Source organism: Netta rufina, assembly GCF_964035555.1.
Source record: "Netta rufina genome assembly, chromosome: Z".
NCBI lineage: Eukaryota > Metazoa > Chordata > Aves > Anseriformes > Anatidae > Netta > Netta rufina.
The window spans coordinates 14,369,309-14,388,948 of record NC_140126.1 but is presented as its reverse complement, the minus strand read 5'-3'; the positions used below and the strand labels follow the sequence as shown (position 1 = coordinate 14,388,948).

Sequence of the window (19,640 nt, the reverse complement as noted above, 5' to 3'; positions counted from 1 at the left end):
AGAAATGTATCATGAACTCTTCTTTCCCCCTTAAACAAAGAATTAGAGCATAAACTGAAGCATCAACAAATCTGGAAATTTTACATTAACATTAGGAGCCTACACCTAATACAAACTGGTCTATTCACCAAGATCCTGGTCAGCCATCTATCTCATGTAGTACAAATGCATGTATATATATATATATATATATATATATATATATATATATATATATATACACACACACACACACACATTTCTATATATATATATATGCAAACTTAAGCCCAAGTGAACACATTCATATAATCAAGATATATATATAATCAAGAGGCAGCAACACCCAAAATGAATCGAAAAGGTATGCTTTGTATGAAGAAGCAGCAGAAGTTATCTTTTCCACAATACTCTATTCACTGTAGAGAAGGTTACCAGAACTCAGCTCTCTTATTTCTCTAACCATTAATTATTACATAAAGTTGACCTCTCCTCTTTAAAAAATAAGGCCAAGTGTGTTTCTAGCTCTGAATATCTGCTTTGAGAGTCACATCTTCCTGAGATTACTAGTTGATATTCAAGATCAAAAGATCAGTCAGGGCTCTTCATCTGACTTACTAACCCCCTCTCAGAGTGCAGACCTACTTTTTTTTTTTTCACTCAAATTCAACATATGCAGATTATAAGGCTACCTAGTTTAGCACTATTCATTCTAGGCCAACAGTAAGGGCTCAGTCTTTTAAACTGAGTAATAACAACACTCAACAACCATTGGTGTCAGTTTGAGTACACGTCTTTTAAACAGGTGTTATACAGTAATTTGACATTTTTAAAGGGATGTTCTTCACTTATTTGCACCATTTGACACTGGTAACACTCATAAGTATTTTTATGAAGGATAAAAGTATTCAGGAGATTCCACCCTTCACAAAAATGGCTTATAATGTGTTACATTGTCAGAAGTAGGATGCCCTCCTCAACTAAGGTTTGGCTTGTAAGCTTTCTACAAATAAACCTAACAAAGATAAAAACTGAAGGATCACAAAAAACGCCTAATTTTTTTTTTTTTTTTATGTTGAAGCTGGCTCCAACACAGAGTAAGAAGGAAAAACCTCACTAGAATTGCCACAAAAAAATTACTCTCAGCAGCATCTGATAAAGTGAACTTTCTCTTTAAAAACTAAACAGTAATTACATAAAATTAACCTGTCAGTTCACCCTAGTACAGTAAAGAGAGTGAAATCAAACATCAAATCCTGAACTACTCCTGTTCCTTACATACTTAAAAGGCCAGTGGGAGCTCCTTGGTCTCCCTCCCCTCCTCTCTCCAGGAACAAGCTGTAAAGTGGTTAAAGTCCAAAATTGAGTAGCAGAACTCTGGGCATATTGAATTCATCACACCAGCAGTGGCATGACTTGAATGAAAAGGCAAACAAGTTTAGACAAAATACTGTGGCTTTACATGTCTGTAGCTACTAACTTTATGGGCTTTTGCTTTGTGGCAAACTTAAAAGCTCTTGGTGCTGTCACCATATAATCCTTTGAAATATGGCAAGTCTCATTTTTTGTTTTACTTTAGAAAATAGACTTTGGGAGATCAATCCCTCAAAACTGCAGCAGGGAGCATGTTTAAAGTGTTTGACTTGTATTCGCAATTAGAACAGAAGGCGACACAAACAAACATGTAAACTGATTTTCCAAATTTTATATTTTCTACCCAGACTACCAAAAGGCAACTGTCAAAATATCTTAACAATTCCATTATAAATGCTTTCATTAGGATCAAGTAATGTTTATTTTTAAAATGAGTCTAGCAATGATATGAAATACTACCAATTACTGAACTGTTGCAACACACACAAGAAACACCTCCTGACAGACTGGCATTTCTGACTGCTGAAGCTTGAACCACAGTTTCAGAAGGAAATAGCTTCAGGTCTTCTTATTTGAGCTGGCAAACTGCTTTGTTTAACCATTTTTTTTTTTTACATGCAGTAAAAGTTTGGTGGGACTTCAATGCCTTGTATGTAATGCCTCCAAGCTTGCCTTTTATAGACCTGTACAAGTGTATTATCCTTTACATCTGTATTTTAACAAACACGTTTCTATTGAGAAAATGTACGAATATTCCCCAATATTTAATTTTCCCTTCTGAAATAATCTGGATCCTGCTCCACTGATAGATTCTGGTTTAGTTAGCAATCAAATACCTCTACATTTGCAAGCTTGAAAATATTACAAAAACTTTTTTTTTCTTTTTTAAAAAGATATTATTTAACACAGCAACTTGTATGTCCATTATGGATTTTATGCTTCAGATTTACAGGTTTGTGAATTGCTTATGAATTCTCTGTGATTAAATACTATACTAACTACCATTATAGACGTATTACATTTTCTCTTTTGAAGCCTCCACACCAAAAACCCATAAAAACACTACATATTAGTGCATACAGAACACTACTTAAAAAAAAAAAAAAAAAAAAACAACAAACATTATTAAAAACCAGCAAATGCTATATATATGAGGTAACTGTGGTAAAGAAATGCCTAGACTTGTTCACCTAGATGAAAACAAAACCAATAACCCAGACAAATCCCAAGCTCCTTCAAGCCATGTTTTTTTGGGAACTTGTTTGGCTCCAAATCAAAGTTATTTTACTAATAATAATAGGATTCATCCCATAAAAAATCTTTTCAAGGTGAAAACTAAAACCTGCCTACTTTCAGAAACTAAAATATCTACATGATGTTGCTAGCTCTTCACACTTTGATTCATTATAGCTAAAGTTTCCATGCCTTCTGGGAATCTAGCAATTGTTTATTGATATCTTCCCCATTTTAAAGCTGGCAATTGAACAGACAGTTGTTAGGACAATGAGTTTCTGGTTTCTGAAGCCCAAGTTGTCCTGACATAAAATCACTGTTTTTGCTTGCTGTAGACATGTAAGGTACTGTAGCATAGCTGAGCTGTTGCCAAAGATATGGAATAAAAAGGCTTGGCATCTATCACATACTTGACACCTAAAGAGCACAGAAGCTCTAAAATTCCTATTCCCTGTAGGCGCACTCTTAGTCTAGACAAACTGATTTCTCACACTTTTAAAATGCATTACAACACTCTATTGTGATCATTTCATCCACACAGCTCCAGCTAGTGACAGAAGAACCTGTCCTTTAAGCGACATTTCAATGGGCTAAAGCTCCCGCTCCAAGATTCCATTAAAACAATATAATACTTGAAAAGAACTGTGCTGCACTGGGTTGAACTCTCTACTGTGTCTTCAGAGCTTTGTTCTGAGTTCAAGTTTTCATTGAAACTACCTGTGAACCAACTTTCCAAAACAATGATGTTTTTGACAGCTAGTTTCACACTACTATCTTTTCCTCCTTTTTAAGTGTTCTTTACTGAATTTTGCTCCATTAGCATATAAAAATATTAGTGAGGTGTTCAGCATTACAAATTCTAAATAATAAGGTGATAACATAAAAGACTTTGGATTTGAACTGTATAACTTTGCAGTACTAAAAATTAACAATTCTGCTTCATGTTTTTAATGCATGCTATCATCTAAAAGATGAATTCTGACCGTTTCGTTTTTGGATTATTTATCTATACGGTGTTTCTTTTTTAATAGTAATTTCAATTTTTTTAATAACCATTTGTGGAAATTTGGTTCTTGAAATAAGCTCAGAGAGACGAAGCATTTATTTAAGCAGCAGAAATAACATCAGATTGCTTACAAACCAAGAAGAGTTTGTGTCTTTATTACAACTTACACTACTTAAGAACACTTGTCATGCTGGAAAGGCTGGTAAAGCTGTCCTGGAAGAAGTAATAAAAATGATGGAAGTGCTACATAGGGGGGGAGAAAAACTCATACACAGGCAGAGTCAATGAAAGCAGGATTCAGCATAAAGATAACTTTTAAAGGAAAGGAAAATTTCTTGTAGTGCTCCACTAATAACACAAACTCCAAAGGAGACAAGGAACTGAACTCTGTTATTCCAGGCAAAGACAGAAACGATAGAAAATATCTCTGAAAATAAGTATTTTTGAATGGATGAGTCAGGTGTTCGTAAAGGTATCATATTTCAGCTCTGACATTTCTCCCCATGCATAGGCAAAAACTGTACATAACTACTATCAACTATACTGTTTAGCATCCCCCTCTTTTTTTTTTTTTTTTTTTTTTTTTTTAATAAAGGAAACCGGGAACAAGCAATGGGAAGTTGATGTCAAAACACAGAAAAACCTCCCAGCAAGCTTCCCGCAACCACCCAGGATTTAGAGTCTTGCTAGCCGCTCTCTTTTCAATACGAGAATTTCACACATTTCAATGACCATTATGACTTCAAAGAATCAAATTTTCATCATTGTCCGTCATCTGCCGGTTGATTTGTATAAAGGAGTTCTTCTGCATGCACTCCGGACAAAGGGCTCCTTACTTTCGTGGCTATATATCAAGTTTAAAAGTTCTGTTTGTGACAGTTGTGTCTGTGGTAAATTAGGGTAACACTGAAGGAGTGCAGCTGCTCGGCAGGAACCTCCTTTTTGGCATCATTTCACTTAAATAAAAACTGAATAATTAGCTTCTGCCTTTATTAAACCGCAAAAATGCCACTGGCCTTAGTAATTACTTCCGGTTGCCCCACCTACTTAACCTCAAGAGTTTACACTTGTTAGAAAGGAGGGAAAGGAGAAGTTTTCTGTACTTTACAGGAGTTCACAGCAGCTTGCTTACTTCCGCACCCCCAACCTGTTTTACCAGCCTAAGTTCATGAAGTTTTGCTATAAATTCACGTTTCACATCGCAATACACTTTCTGTACAAGCTGCTGTATCAAAGCACGAACCGGCTTGCACAATACCCACCAAATAGCAGCTGTGAAAGAGGCTTTTTATTTGGTGGGCTCAGCTGCTTAGGCTGGAACTCAGGATGAGGATATTTACATTTTTACATTTCACTACATTGTTTTTGAAATACGTGCAAGAGAACAAAGTCTACTATGCAAATCATGAATGGAAAAATGGAGCAGAATGAACTCAACATGGTCAGACAACATTTATCTAACAGCTACAGACATAACAAGGGAAAAAAGCATATTTGCCCTTAGGAAAGTCTGTATCACACAGAATACAGCTTTCTTTCAGGCTTCACAATCTTTCTGCATTATCACAGTAATCTGTGAACATGTGTTACCCGTACTATGTTCTCCCATCTAACCACACTGCAGAACAATTAATAAAAAAGTTGAAAAGCAGTGAAAGAACCACATGAAAACAAACAAATAGAAAACCAAACACCATAAACATGAGGCAGAATTCAATAATAACAAAGATGGCAAGAATGCTTTTAAAGAAAATCTCTTTACATAGACAGTTTTGCAGAAAACACGGAAGAAAAACTGGGTATAGAGAGAAGAACATGCCAAGAAGTGGGTCTAACAGAAGCAGAAATTGTCACACTGCTGGAATCATCATAAGTTTGTTTAATACTTTTAAATCTACACACTGACACTATGGAAAGGAGGAGTCAGTTTCCAAAACAGTTCCACAGGTGATGGGACTTCTGAAAATCCCACGTGTGTTGTACAAATTTGAATGTGACTTCATAACAATGAGTAGAAAACTTCCCCCTCACCAACCCATCTTTCAATTCTTGAAGCACTTTATTTATAAGCTCTGTTACATTCCCAAACTGTGTATTCACATTTTGTGTCCTGCCAGAGTAATAGAAAAATTGTATTTATAGACGTGATTAATGCTAAAATTTACGTTAAAAGCTGCTGAGTTGTACTTTCGTGAGTTTAAACCATAATGCTTAAAATAAAGACAGAAGTATGACATTTGGCATGTCATGGTACCCTGAAAAACGTCAAAGCAGAGTGGAATTTTTCTTGACAAACCATAATGCATGACAAAAATGCAGAAAATACCCACCATTCAGCCTGTACTTTTTTGATGGACAGGTAAACAACATTTCAGAAACTTAAAAATAAAGTATTCAAAACAAAGTCCCACTTCCAGCATAAACTGCTATTTCATGCTTAGCATAGGTTTCTCGGCCAAGAAAGAATCAAAGGGTAAGACAAAAGCTATTATTTAATTATTAAGAATGCATTTTTTTCCTGTAACAGTACCTCTTAGTTTTACAAATGTTGTCTGAGTAAATGTCATGAAACTAAAGAAAACAGAAATCAAGTATCTGATTTTATATTTCACAGTTATTCTATAACATACACGACTGTAATTAAGAAAATCATTATTAGACAGAAGGAGTACAGGTGATCAGGGGAGGAAAACTGGAAAAAGAATATATTTCTATGAAATATATTGATATTGTTACTGTTAGCCCTCTAAGAGGCTTCAGAGTGTCATGACATTCTTTAGATTGAGGAAATTATAAACCACGTGCTTATCTTTAATGAGGCAGGAAAAAAGCCTCTTGAGTTATTTATAGCATATATTGTAAACTACTTTTTCTCACAACAAAGTAAGATTTAGATAGCACATATTACCTAGAACTCATTCAAAGCATATGTAAAAGCAAACCTTACGCTTCCACACACACAAGTGGCTGGCTCCTTTACTGTCACTACCTGTAAGGCATTTAAAAAATACATGTGTTCCTAGAGTCAATCCTCAGATTAATAAAAGGGCAAAAAAATAAGAAAACAGAGGAGTTTTTAGACCATAAACCTTCAAATAAAAGGAAAGGCACTTTTAGTTTACCTGCATTTAAAAAAGCTTCCAGTGTGTAAGTAGTTTTGACAATGGACAACCAAATCCCCAGTCAGCAGCTCAGTGACATTAGGAATACTTTCTGTACTTTTTGTGTGTTTCTGATGCTATTTTAGTGAAGTCCTTATTTTTAACATTCATTAAAAGTTACCTGTATATATGTGTGTGTATTTACAAAATAAATCGTAAGCATATGACCTAAGTATATTTCATAAAGTTTCTGTTTTCTAGAAATTCCATGATGAACAGGGAAATGAATGGTTCTGCCTGCTTTGGGCCTATCTGAAAACCCTACAAAACCTCACATTAAGAAATTTTCCAAATAAGGCCCTGGTAGATTTCCAAATAAGGCCCTGGTAGAGCCCCCAGATACTCACACCGCTTGTTTTATCATCTCCAGCCTTTGGAAGGGACAGGGTCCATCTAGTATGTGTAAGATGTGTGGTCAGTGTGCCTTCTCCAGTTTTTTTGTGGAAAAGCTCACAGTTCAAGCTGCAAAAGACTCAAGGGAACACAGCATTCAGAGGCTGACAGTGAACTGGGACACTACTTACACATAAGCTGTGCAATTGCTGCAGTGATGCAGAACACCTGTGCTTTTATTGAGACAATTCATAATCTAGACAGCAAAAACCTGAGCTGTTGAGTTCAAATTTGGATACATGGCAAAATTTTAAGATTTGGTAACTCTAGTAAGATTTCTTATGATGAAGTTGTAAGTAACATCATCACTACAGTATATGAAACAGCTACTGTGGATTCAGTTTAAGTAGCTATCAATCAGCCAAAGCTGGTAGCTAGAGCACAGAATGCTACAATATTTTTAAAGAACTCCACTACTGTGCATTCCAGTGTTCTTTTCCTTTCACCTCCCAACTACCTATTTACTCTGTCATTAGGGGTAATTGTGGAACGCTGTTTAACTTGAAGGGTTAAAATCTTACAAGCTATTTAGGCTTTTATTAAAAAAATATCTTCATCAAAGATGGGGGAAGGGTGGAGCAAAAAGTAGCATTTTCAAGTTTAATTTGACAATACTGTCACAGTACTGCATGGTCTGCTACTAAGAACAATATCCTGAAATTCTGAGTTCATGTAAACCTATGCCTGCCTCCATTGTGATGCATGTTCTCTATTCTCTACATCTCCTTTATAATTAAAGTAATTTCTTTAACAGATCTTTGTCACAAAGTAGCCAGTGGTATGAGGCACACGGGAGAAAAACAGAAAGCACAAGTCCCCAATCAAGAAATGCAAATTTAGAGCAAGATCACTGCCGGTGCATGCTTTTTAGAAGTTGCATTTAAGAAGTTACAAGGAAGCGGGACTGTTAAAAGCTGTCTCTAATGCGAGATGCAATGCTTCTATGTAATATGCACGGACTTGAAAGTGGGTGCTAAATAGTGTACACGATTTCCATACACAGCAGGTAGTGAAGGAAGAAAAGAAGAGACACAGTTACCCTCGTTAAAGAGATGCACAATAGAGAACTGTTATGCAGTGTTAGCATACTGAAGGTCTATGCATCAGGGATGCTGTGGCTATTAACAGCTTAAATGTTCACTGTATTTTGTTAATTAGTGCACACAGCTTTTAAGCCTTCCATGTGTTTTAGGAGGATCTTTTCTAACAGTAACACATTCATTATTCCCTGGTAGGTTCATGAGGCCTCAACTGTTTAATCATAATCCATAAATACGTGGCTGCATTCCACTGGACAAAAGCTATTTCTTTAAATTTACCTATATGGCTAAAATGGAAGCTTTCTACTATCTCTGTAAAAAGCAGAATCACAAATAGAATGTGTTAAGTGTTATTTTACAAGCTGTTTTTAGCTTGCTCTATCTAGACGTTTGTTGCTGCAATTTGTGCTTTGGCTTTTATATACTTGGCCTTAAAGGTTACTTACAGGACAGAAACCATGGTCTTCTACTTTCTAATATAATAGAGAGACCTGTCATGAAGATAAAAAACTAGGTATTCAAATTCAGTAATTCAACTTGATCCACTACAGCTTTCCTTTTCGGTTTTCTATTACTGTGGGGAAAAAAATCAAAGGAAACTACAGTGCACTATTATGTTTACTAAACAGTGATAAAATAGTAAGAAATTGTTTTGGAAACAGACATTACAGAAGATGTTATTCAACTTCTGACTTATCAGACAGCTAGAATTATTTGACCCAAGAATGCTTTCAAATGGAGTAGGCACGGTGGCAAAAATGTGGTCACTTAAGAAAGAATAAAAAACAGAAGAATAAAGAATAAAATTATATAAGCTAATAGTTAACAGGATGAAAATTATTTCCCCATCAAGGAAAGATTTTCCTTTACACAAAATATAAATGGATGGGCTTTATGGAATGCATAGCACTGAGTTTGTCAAGACCAAACAAGAGATTGAGAACTTCCCTACAATGCATGCAAGACTTCACAACACAAGAACTAAACAACTCTGTGGTCTGAACATCGGTTGCTCTCTCCATGGTCCATGTCCTCACTTAACACAGTTTAACATTCCTGATTTGAGAAAGCAACCCCTAAAGTAATTCAAAGGCACACAACAAGCTGTTCTGGAAGAACATCGTTTTCCATTTCATCATTGATCATCTTAGTAGAAATGTGTAGTTGTCAAAAAGCACCAAGCTCTTCTGCAGTATGCCCAATCCTATGGGATTACTGGGCTGCAACTTTCCCTTTCAGACAAGGAAAGCTTTTTCTTTCTGACTAATAAGACAATTCAGCTTGAACTTCAAGACTAGAAACCGCTTTCAAGTCTGTACATAGAATTTTCTCAGACAGTAAGCAGAATATGTGTCTTATCTATCTGAATTTGGATTTACTACATAAACGAGGAAAGAGACATTTTAGTGGACAGAAAAACAAGGTCTCTACAAGGACTTGTTTATTCACTACTCCTCACAAGACAAAAAGAATTCATGTCATCCACAGAAATATTCAATAACAGGGGATACTAACTTTAGCATTCTAGACAAGGCCAGGATAACGGCTTTGTTTATGAGAACATGAAAGTATGACCTAGTCTTTAAAAGTCAGAAATACAAAACAAAACTGTTCCAAAAATGAAGTTAGTTCTTACTCCTCTTGATTACTAGACTGTATCAACAGCTTACTTTTATTCTTTCTAGCAGATTAGAAACACTGCTTGCATATTTAGACTTACAAAACCAAACAAGTATTTGCATGTTGAATAACCCCTTGGAAACCAGACAAACTAAACATGATATACTCCTTTTATTTTTCTGAACAGCCACTGTAGCAAGCACTTCAGAACAAGTATTCCTTGATAGAAAATAAAAATACTGTGCAACGAAACAAAAAAATCGCCTGCATACTCTTCAAGCTGACATATTCTTTGACCCAGTGCTTCCAGACTAAAGCCTTGAAATTTTTGCACAAGAATGCTGCATGAAGGAAGTCCAGACAAAACAGACACTCGAGATGTTAGGAGGTTGTGTAAGCTCAATCTCAGTCACTCCTCCTTCCAATACCCAGCAGAGACAGCACTACCATCCACCAGAAGAAAAGGCTCTCAGAGGAAGAAATCCAAATCATTTACCCTATCCTAAAACTAAACGAACATATACAGGGATAAGCGTGCAACTGCAGCTCATTGATAGAACTATGCAGCACTTCACAAAAGGTTCAAGGCCATGTGCAAAATGTAAAGTTTTCTGTATTTAAAAAAAAAAAAAAAATATATATATATATATACACACACATCCTAAGCTTTTGTTTACTTAAAAGCTCTTAAAAGAGGCTAAGTGTGAGGACAATTCCTGTAGTTTCTATAAGTGTTCAGAAGGAACAGGAGGCTGCTTCATCTTGAGGAGTAACTTGTTGCCTGCAGACATTCTTACAGAAAGCTGTCTATCAGTATCCAGCCAGCCAGGTTTTCCAAACCATTGCAAGCTTCATCAAACTACAATTGCTTACAAAAACAAGTTGTAGCAAGCAGTACAGGCAAAACTAAGATAGGATATTCCAATTATTTAATTACAAAACATACTGAATTAGCAGTGCTGAAAATGTGTAAGTGGCTAGATAATCTGTAGCTCCACACACACCCCCTACACCTGAGCTTGTACTGTACTGCAGACCAAATGCAACTACCAGTCAAAACTACAAAAGAAACTGACATGTGATTTAAACTGAGTATCACTGTTTAGAAATAAACAGTGCTCTGGTAGACACACCAGCATGGTGTAAGCAAAGTGAGAAGGATTATCACCATCCCCAAAACCATTAAAACCTTTAAATATTAAACATCACATCAACAGCTTGACAAAATCATCCAAGACAGTCTTCTTCTCCCCAGGGCAGAATTTGTTAATCTTCACTGAAAAAAAAGGAAATAGAAAAATGTTTTTAAAGATAAAGTTTTCCAGTAAAAAATGCACACACACAAACTATTAGTGATCCTAAAAAGAGTAAAAGTGTTTAACTCAGCTTAAGTCCACACTTAAATTAGACATAATTCAAGTAGATGAGTACGTATTTTTACTTGCAAACACGTAAAGTTTTGAATATTTCATTTATATTGAAAGAATTTATTTAATTTTGAAGTACTTCTAGAATGTGACTTAATATCTTAAACATCTTCTGCAATGGCAACTAATACCATTCAAGTGTCAAACATCACAGCTACAGATGACTAAATGTAAACTAAACACAATGCATTGAATATGAAGCGAAACAAGACAAAACACACCGTATTAAACATTTTCTATACCAGCACCAAACCACTCTTCATCCATCCTGAATCCCGAGTACAATATAGAATTCAAATAACCTGCCCACCTGCTTATGTGACACAACTGTGATGGAATAAAGTACCTCTTCAAGCTATGGGACATACACAAGGCCATTTTGGCCAAAGTATAAGGCACACAAAATTTATTGAAGTTACATTCTTCATCTAAAGAGGAACACTATCCTAAACTGAATTCTTTATGGTAACCAGTTGAATAAATATTGCAGTTAGAGAGGATTAAATGAAGAAAAGATTATTCTAAATTTTTTCATCCTGTTAAAATGCTTTATGAACAGCTTCAACTAACCCTCAAGGAATCACCCACAAGGGGTTAACAGAATTTTGGAAAACCAAAACATAGAATATCCATGATACCCTTATTATCTAACACAGTGGTAATGCTTGGAGAATTCTTGGCTGAATAGTAGTTTCAAGAAAAGGAAATCTAGTAAGCCTGTCTTTAATAAATGGATGCTTTGCCAAGTATTTCTCTTCACTGAGTTGCAAAAACAGCTCCTATAAGCAGTCCTCAAATGCAATGTCTCACTGTCTTGCACGTAACTTTATGACACATTACTGCCTTGTTTTTCAGAGTGCAGTATATTGTATACTCTTGGTTCTTGGGAAAGGCTGATAGGAACAATCACACTTCAAAGAGCATGTTAAAGCTTGATTTGCTGTGTCCTTTGTTTCACAGCACTGTAGACTATCAGATTGATATCCAAAGAAGTTTCATCATTCCAGGCTATTTTTCACTTGTTTGTATATTTTATTTTGAGCTGCAGTATTATCCCTGTTTATTATAATATACATACAGTCCACACTTCACTCTTCAAACTGAGATCAAACAATTTCACTACATCCCAAGCCTCGCCAAAACTGGGATTTGGATGAAGGTGAACAAACTATGACTCAATCCTGAAAACACCGTGTGATGTTTGCTAATACTGCAGTCTTGTAGAAAAAATGGACTGGAGTGTTTCCTCAACTAGTTATTGAAAGTCCATGCATACTTTTTTTCCCCGAAGAGGTTTGTGTTCCGAGAACCCTACTAATACTGCTACTCCTGGATTATCCCGTAGTAAACACTTACAACAGACACTAACTGTTGTTACCTATGGACAGCCAAGAGGAAGCTGCTAAGACTCTTGATCCCCATTTCACAATAGTTACTAAACAGTTTTGGCCTAGGCTGATGCAGAATGCAGCACTGACTGCTAGTCATGAACATGATCTGAAAAGTATGAACTGCTCATCTCCAAAAAAGGGTCAGATTTTCTGTGCCAAATTCAACATATACTGCAGCATGCAAGGTATCGTCAATGACAGCTACATGCAAGTTTGTCTACAATCAGAAGAAAACTGTCCCTCTATTGATTTTCAGAACTGAGACTTCTGAACTACTGCTGAAAAAGCTTAATTAACAGTATTGACAAAGTTTAGCAGTTTCAGGACAGCAGCTGAAGTGTCAATAGCATTATTGTGGTTAGCCTGCCATGCTTGTGATATAGCCTACACGTTCCCAAATGCTGCAAAAATCACTTTAGTACCATGTCAATTGCACTTGATACTGCTGTTCTCAAATGCTTAATTCTGTGTAGCAACCCATCCTATTTCATCTTGGCCTAATGCAGAATAAAAACATCTGTGAGATGGCTGCAACTAATATCTGATGCTTAACCACTGTTCCAATGTTTCTAGCATCTCCCCAGTGATCAAACTCTACAACTGTGCTTGCATTCATTTTTGCTTTGTGTCACTACATATGTGTTACTTACTGGTGGAGTATCCTACTTTTGAGATGCATGAGATATCTTCTGCCACTTACTCTAATTTCAAAATACTCTTGCAACACTTAACCATTACAGAAAAGTTATTTTAGTGGCAAATATCTGGGGAGAATTTGGTATGGCACCTGCCCTATGCAGACAGCTACTCCACAAGTGTGTCTAGCCTCTACAGACTCCATGCTAGACAATCACAATGCAGCGTCACCTGTGCTGACTGGGAACCTGCTTAAAGCACATACGCTGGACTTCTTCTAGCTAAAACCAATAGCGCCGTAATTATAACGACTGAAACAAATCATGGTAATTTTGAAGAGTTTTATCCCAGTTTTAGGCAAAACCACCGAAGCCTGATGTAACAATCATGAACACTAAGTTATTCCACACACACAAACAGTTAAGCTGTTTGTAACATTACCTGAGGGAGATATGCTGCCAGCAGCCTTTGTCCTCTATAGCCCAAATTTCCTAACACAAGCAGGGTCTTGAGAGACTACTTTTCACCCAGCTATTTGTCCAGACTCTTGGAATATGACCTAATCGGTGGCCAGAGATTCAAAACATGATGCAAGAACTGTATTTTTGTTTAGCTTTGTTCAATTTGTATTACTTTCTTTGGATTTAACTGTCCATAAAATAAGTTTTACTCAACATTCACAGAAAACGACTAATACTTGTGACAAAAACATCATTTCTTGCATTAGTTATATACAAGTGGAGCATTTAACTCCTTTTACATTTAAAAGTCCCACTTTCTTCTGACATCCACAATATAGTGTTTAGACCACCTTCATTTTTCACTATTTCATTAGAGCTCATTCTTCTGTTGTATTCAACACATGCTGGGCTGTAGCAAGAAGGCAACTGACTACTGCTTACTACTTCAGTGTTACAATACTCTTCCCCCTCTTCATTTGAGTTTACCAAGACAAGGAATGTTTTAGTACTTTCAGATTCAAACTGGACTTTAGGTAATTCAAAGGAATCCACATTGATCAAGTTCTAGCAAGTGTACACACACATAGGAATACAAGGCCCGTAGAAGTACTGAGAACTCAATTACAACAGGCAATTAGACTCTTTTAATAACCATAATAATGTTACTATATATATTAACCTTGCAAGCATCTACTCATGAAGGAGTTCAGTTTCAAAATAAAGAGTTTTAAAAGGAATACAGAAAATAGATAACCCCAACCCATTTTCCACCTGTTCTTGCTGCTCCTTTCTGATGTGCACAGAAAAGCCATCTGTAAGGTGATGTCAGACTATATCTAAATATACACATTAAACAGTATAAATGTTATTCTAATTTGACATCATTTTGTTTCAGGCCTCACGAGAGTCTGGGGAAAAGGATTTGTGCATCTAGAATGCGTGCCTACATGCACAGTACTGTAGGAAAATACTATTCAGTCTGACATTTAACTTAATGCTGGAAAGAACTGAGAATAAAAAGATCATTTAGTTTATATGTACCAAAAGCTGACAAGCAAACAGTAGTATTGAGCAAAATGATTCAATGGCTGCTAGTATCAGATCTGAAAAAAAAAAAAAAGCAAACCAACAACTACGTAAAGAGTGCCTTCAACTTGATGAGAACACATAATGACATTAGAAATAGCCACCTCATTTACGATTCATTTACATTAGCACTGAGAGAACAGAACAGTTGTATTTTGAATTAGCATCACTAACTCAACTGAAGGGATAAACTCTCATAGTTAGACAGGGAAATGAAAAACCCTGACTTAGAATAATGTACATTTAAATACAAAACAGAAGATAGAAGAGTGTTTATTTTGCAGGTCTGTCTTTGCACTGCAGTCTCTTTCAGACCTATGTATCTATCCATCACCTGAGGTTACATTAGGGAAATGTGACACTGTAAATTCAGGCATTATCAAAATGTTATTTAGATATTTTTTTTTTTAGTATTACAGAACAGTGCTAGAATAAACAAACACAACTCATAATATGTTTAGGGAAATGTGGGTCTATTGAGTTGGTGCATCTTATTTATGTAGTGACTCATGAACTCTTATACATTAAATGAAATTTCCTGAATCCCAAACTATGAAATTAGGTAAGCAAATAACCACCCTCACTGAAATACAGTATTATTTTTCTTCCCTTATTTGTGAACCTGACATGGTATTACTAATTTTTAAATTAAAAAAAAAAATTAAAAAAAGTATATAAGAAAGCTGAATGCACAGGCAGGTAAAAAAAAAAAAAAATCTCTCTACATCTGTGTTAGAAAACGTTAGAAATAAAAGCCCTAAAGAGTTGCTATAATAGGTGCATTTTTTCCTAATAATCTGTTAAAGTTGAGCTGTCTCCACCAGTAGTTATCATTACAAATGTTCAATTTATAAATACAAATCCCAAATATTTCCTCTTGTTCTTAAGTAGTTAACATAGCTTCAGGGATACAAGAGAGCAGATAAATATGAACTGTCTGGTACATATGATGGAATTTTTTTTTTTTCCTGAGGATTCAAAGGCAGTATGAAAACCAATGGAAAGCATGCTTTTGCTGTGACGCATTCCCTCCAGAAGTCTTACAAAAATTATACTATTGAATAATGTAAACATAAGTGTCAGGTTGCATCTAGAGTAACAGACCACACATTATGGAAGAACTTACAAGAAAAGATTGCCAAATTTCTGATCTGCTACTGATTAGCAGAAGAATGTTATGCATTTGTTCCTAGTTGTAATATAACCTTCATGCATATTCAAAAGCTAGAGTATATGTACATAGTAACAATAACCTTGCATGCTTCTTTACACACTCTCTTTAGTAATATGGGTCCTAATGATGATAATTTTAGGAAGCTGGCAAATCCTGTATGATTTCACTACAGAGAAAAATATCCAGATTTCAAAAACAGCAAATTTGTTATAAGTTACAGCTCATACTAGTCCTTGACCACAATGCAATAATAAACAAGGTACTCATCATTTTATATTGCTTAATACTTGGAATGCCATATTTCCTTCACATACTTGTTTTACTAATGCTGCTTTTTAAAAAATGTATGAAGGATTTTTGCTTTGTAGTTCACATTTGTATGGCTTTCCTAGAAGAGCGGAGAATACCATACTGAATGCCTATTGTGCAGAAATAACCCTGAAGGCTGTATCATAGCAGTATGCAGTAGAAAACCCTTACCAATTTTTCATCAACTGTGATGAGTTGCGTGTCTCGAGTTTGGTTCTGTGCCAGCCGCCATGTGGAAGTGCTCAGTGACCTGCAGTGCAAGACTTGAAGTTAAAAAATGATTCATGCAATGAGAAAATAGAGGCAGACAAATCTTACATAAACAAGTTACTTTAACAATATCCGTCTTGTAAAAAAAATGGAAGAGGGAGAGATGAGGGCACAAAAATCCTTTTTCTCCCCAATTAGTTCTGTCTGCTGAGTTTTTGGCAGACTCCCACTTAGCAGTTCACAACAGGCTGCACTTTATGTCAGCCTACAGGCTCTCTGTCACAGAGAGACTGCCAGTGGCAAGGACTGTACTGCTCTATATGAATGTACAGTAGCTGGTTTGTCACGAACAGACAGAAAAATACAAGGCTGCTGCAAGCATTCTGGAACTCTGATCCTTAAAATGATGGCATCAGAGGAAAAAAATCTTAAACCTCTTTGTAATGGGAAAGCTCCAGTTCTAGGCTTCAACAACAGAATATTAACTTTTTTTTTTTTTTAAGGAAAAAAAACAATAAACTGATAATTCAAACACATTTTTTTTTTTTATCTCTGAGTGGGCAAAGCTCACAATTATTTTGCTGCACTCCTGAATCAGTACGGGCCAGCTTATTAGCTTCCAAGAAATATGATTAATCTTTCTGCATAATTGCTAAACCTGCAAAGTGAAGATGGAAATATGGAACCCAATCCCCCATCACTGAATTGAGAAACAAAATTTGTCATCAATTTGCATTATGTCACTGATGTCAGGATAAGGCCTTTTGAGTGCAAATCATCTTTTAGCAAAATAACTCAACAGCAAGTGAAACAAGCCAGAAAGCACAATTCTCTGAGCTAGTAGTGTGCTAGTAGTGTGACCTTTAATTAAGGTCACTTTAAACAAATGAGGTACAATAGTGCAAGAATACAAATAACTGAACAGTAAGAGGGGCTAAGCCACTTTAGTTTCAACTGTTTTTCAGATTACCAGACTTGGGAAACAAGACATACTTGCAAATGCAAATGAACTTTCTCTATGGGATGCTTACAACTGTACTTCTAGTAATTTAATACTACTGATAACATTTACATCTCTTTTGAGGAAACCATCCACAATTGCCTCCACAAAAAACCCCACAGCTTTTGAAGCAGAATTCCAAGACACTAAAAAAATCTGCAATACTATCAAAATTCAATGTCCCCCCACTTCACATTCAATAATTTGAAGGGCATATTGGGATGAGGTAACTTGCACGCAGTCATTCAAAACCTGAAAAATTACAACCGTGTACTTTACATAGCATTTTACAAGGCCAATGAGAACGTGGAAGGTGTAGCCAGGGGAAAAGTCCCTATAATGTATGCATCCACCCGCATCTTCTAGTCTTAAATCCCTCTCCAATTTTTGTGGATTCTGGTGAAAATGCACTTCATAGACTCACAGAACCACAGAATGATCTAGGTTGGAAAAGACCTTCAGGATTATCAAGTCTAGCCATCAACCAGAACTACTGAGTCCCATCACTAAACCATGTCCCTCAGTGTCCCCACATCTGTGTCCCATCCCTAAACCATGTCCCTCTGTGCCACATTTGAAGATACTAAGTCGATCTCTTGGAAAAAGCCAGTCATAATTCCACATAACAAAAGAATAGCTGTACTGGATTTAACACATTAACTAAATGAGCATTCAATTTTCAGACAATACTGGCATGGTAAAGTTTTGAGGATGTAAAACCTACACTAGAAAGAAATTCAAAGTCGGTGACTATCAAGTAAGCCACAAAAATCTTACAGATCTACACAAATGGAAGAAAGTTCAGTCCAGTAATATCTCAAATGCAGATTCCCACCAATCTATACCTCTAACATAGAATACATGCTATTAAATTATCTTTGATTTGAAAATAGCAACAACAAAAAGCCTCCATGTCAGGAAAAATGAACTCAAAGCACAAAGTTTATAGAATCACTCCACTTTCTGATATGGACAGACACGTATCTGAAATGACAAAATTTGCCTGCAAGTGTACTTTGAAGTAATAGTTCTGGCAGAAGCCAGGGAGTGCAAGAATTTCACATCTAAATGATAACTACTTTGTTAGCTCAAAAGCTCTGTTTCAGAGAACAACACAGCTGTCATTTTTTAATTTGGACATATCGAACAAGTATGTCATGCAAACAGGATACAACTATAACTGCAATATACTATAAAGATGCTTTTAGATAGTCCTTCTTCAAAACCATGCCCAATATGAAGTTATCCTAAAAGTTTCTTAACAGGAGTATTACGTGAGTTCCAGTGGGAAGCAGCTGAAAGCGCACAACATTAAGCAAGGCAAAACACAGTGATGGGAAAATAAGTTTCTTCCTCCATCCCAGGAATTTTAGTATCAAGATAGTATTCCACGGTTATTCTAGAACACCATGTGATATGGTATTCACTATGTTATTTAATGTATGGCCAAAGAATATTGGCCCATACAATCAAATCGGTCCTTTCCGGATAGAAAATAATCTGATATAAATCAAGAAGTTCTCAGAACCTTGCTCTGTGAAAAGGTCTGATGAACATGTGAAGGGTTTATGGAAGCCAGGACTGGAGTAATTAGGCTGATCAGAATCACACATTATCCTTGTAATATAGATGCAACTTGAACAAAATGTAATGTATTTCATGCCATGCCCTTCCAAACTTATTTCCACTCGGCGTTATGTCACCTGACATCCTTATTATTCAGGTGATTGTTCATTTTGGAAATTTCTGCCTTTTTGGAAAAAAACAAACGTTAACAGGAAACTACTGATACTGGTAAAAATCCCATCAGATTAAAGGTGGGCAAAACCACATACAGAAGGAGCTAATTTATTTGCACAAGGTGTCTCCGTCAGATGGGATGAATTGGAAGGCTGTCTGTGATGTTTTAGCTCTTCTTCTTCAAAAGCAGACAGACAGTTTGCTAGCCTAAGTCAATTTCTGCTCCTCTTCATCATTTTTCAAAGGCCATTTCACTTGACTACAGGATTTTTGAAAAAGCTCACCTGCCACTGGAATTTGCAACCTTTTTTCCTTAAATACGCAGACTTCTGTCCAGCCCCAGCTTACAGTGAGTTGGAACTTTCTGTAAGTACTCCATGTTTGAAAACTGGTTGAAAAT

The 19,640-nt window shown here is 36.0% G+C and overlaps 1 protein-coding gene across 1 annotated transcript in view; it reads right to left on the bottom strand.

Annotated features, from left to right (window-relative positions):
- Positions 1 to 19,640, bottom strand: part of NDUFS4 (NADH:ubiquinone oxidoreductase subunit S4) — a 48,421-nt gene that overhangs the window by 7,823 nt on the left and 20,958 nt on the right. Inside the window, exon 2 of the mRNA XM_084304838.1 lies at positions 16,462 to 16,540. Coding sequence (XP_084160964.1) covers positions 16,462 to 16,540 — 79 coding nt within the window. The remainder of the gene's footprint in view (positions 1 to 16,461; positions 16,541 to 19,640) is intronic.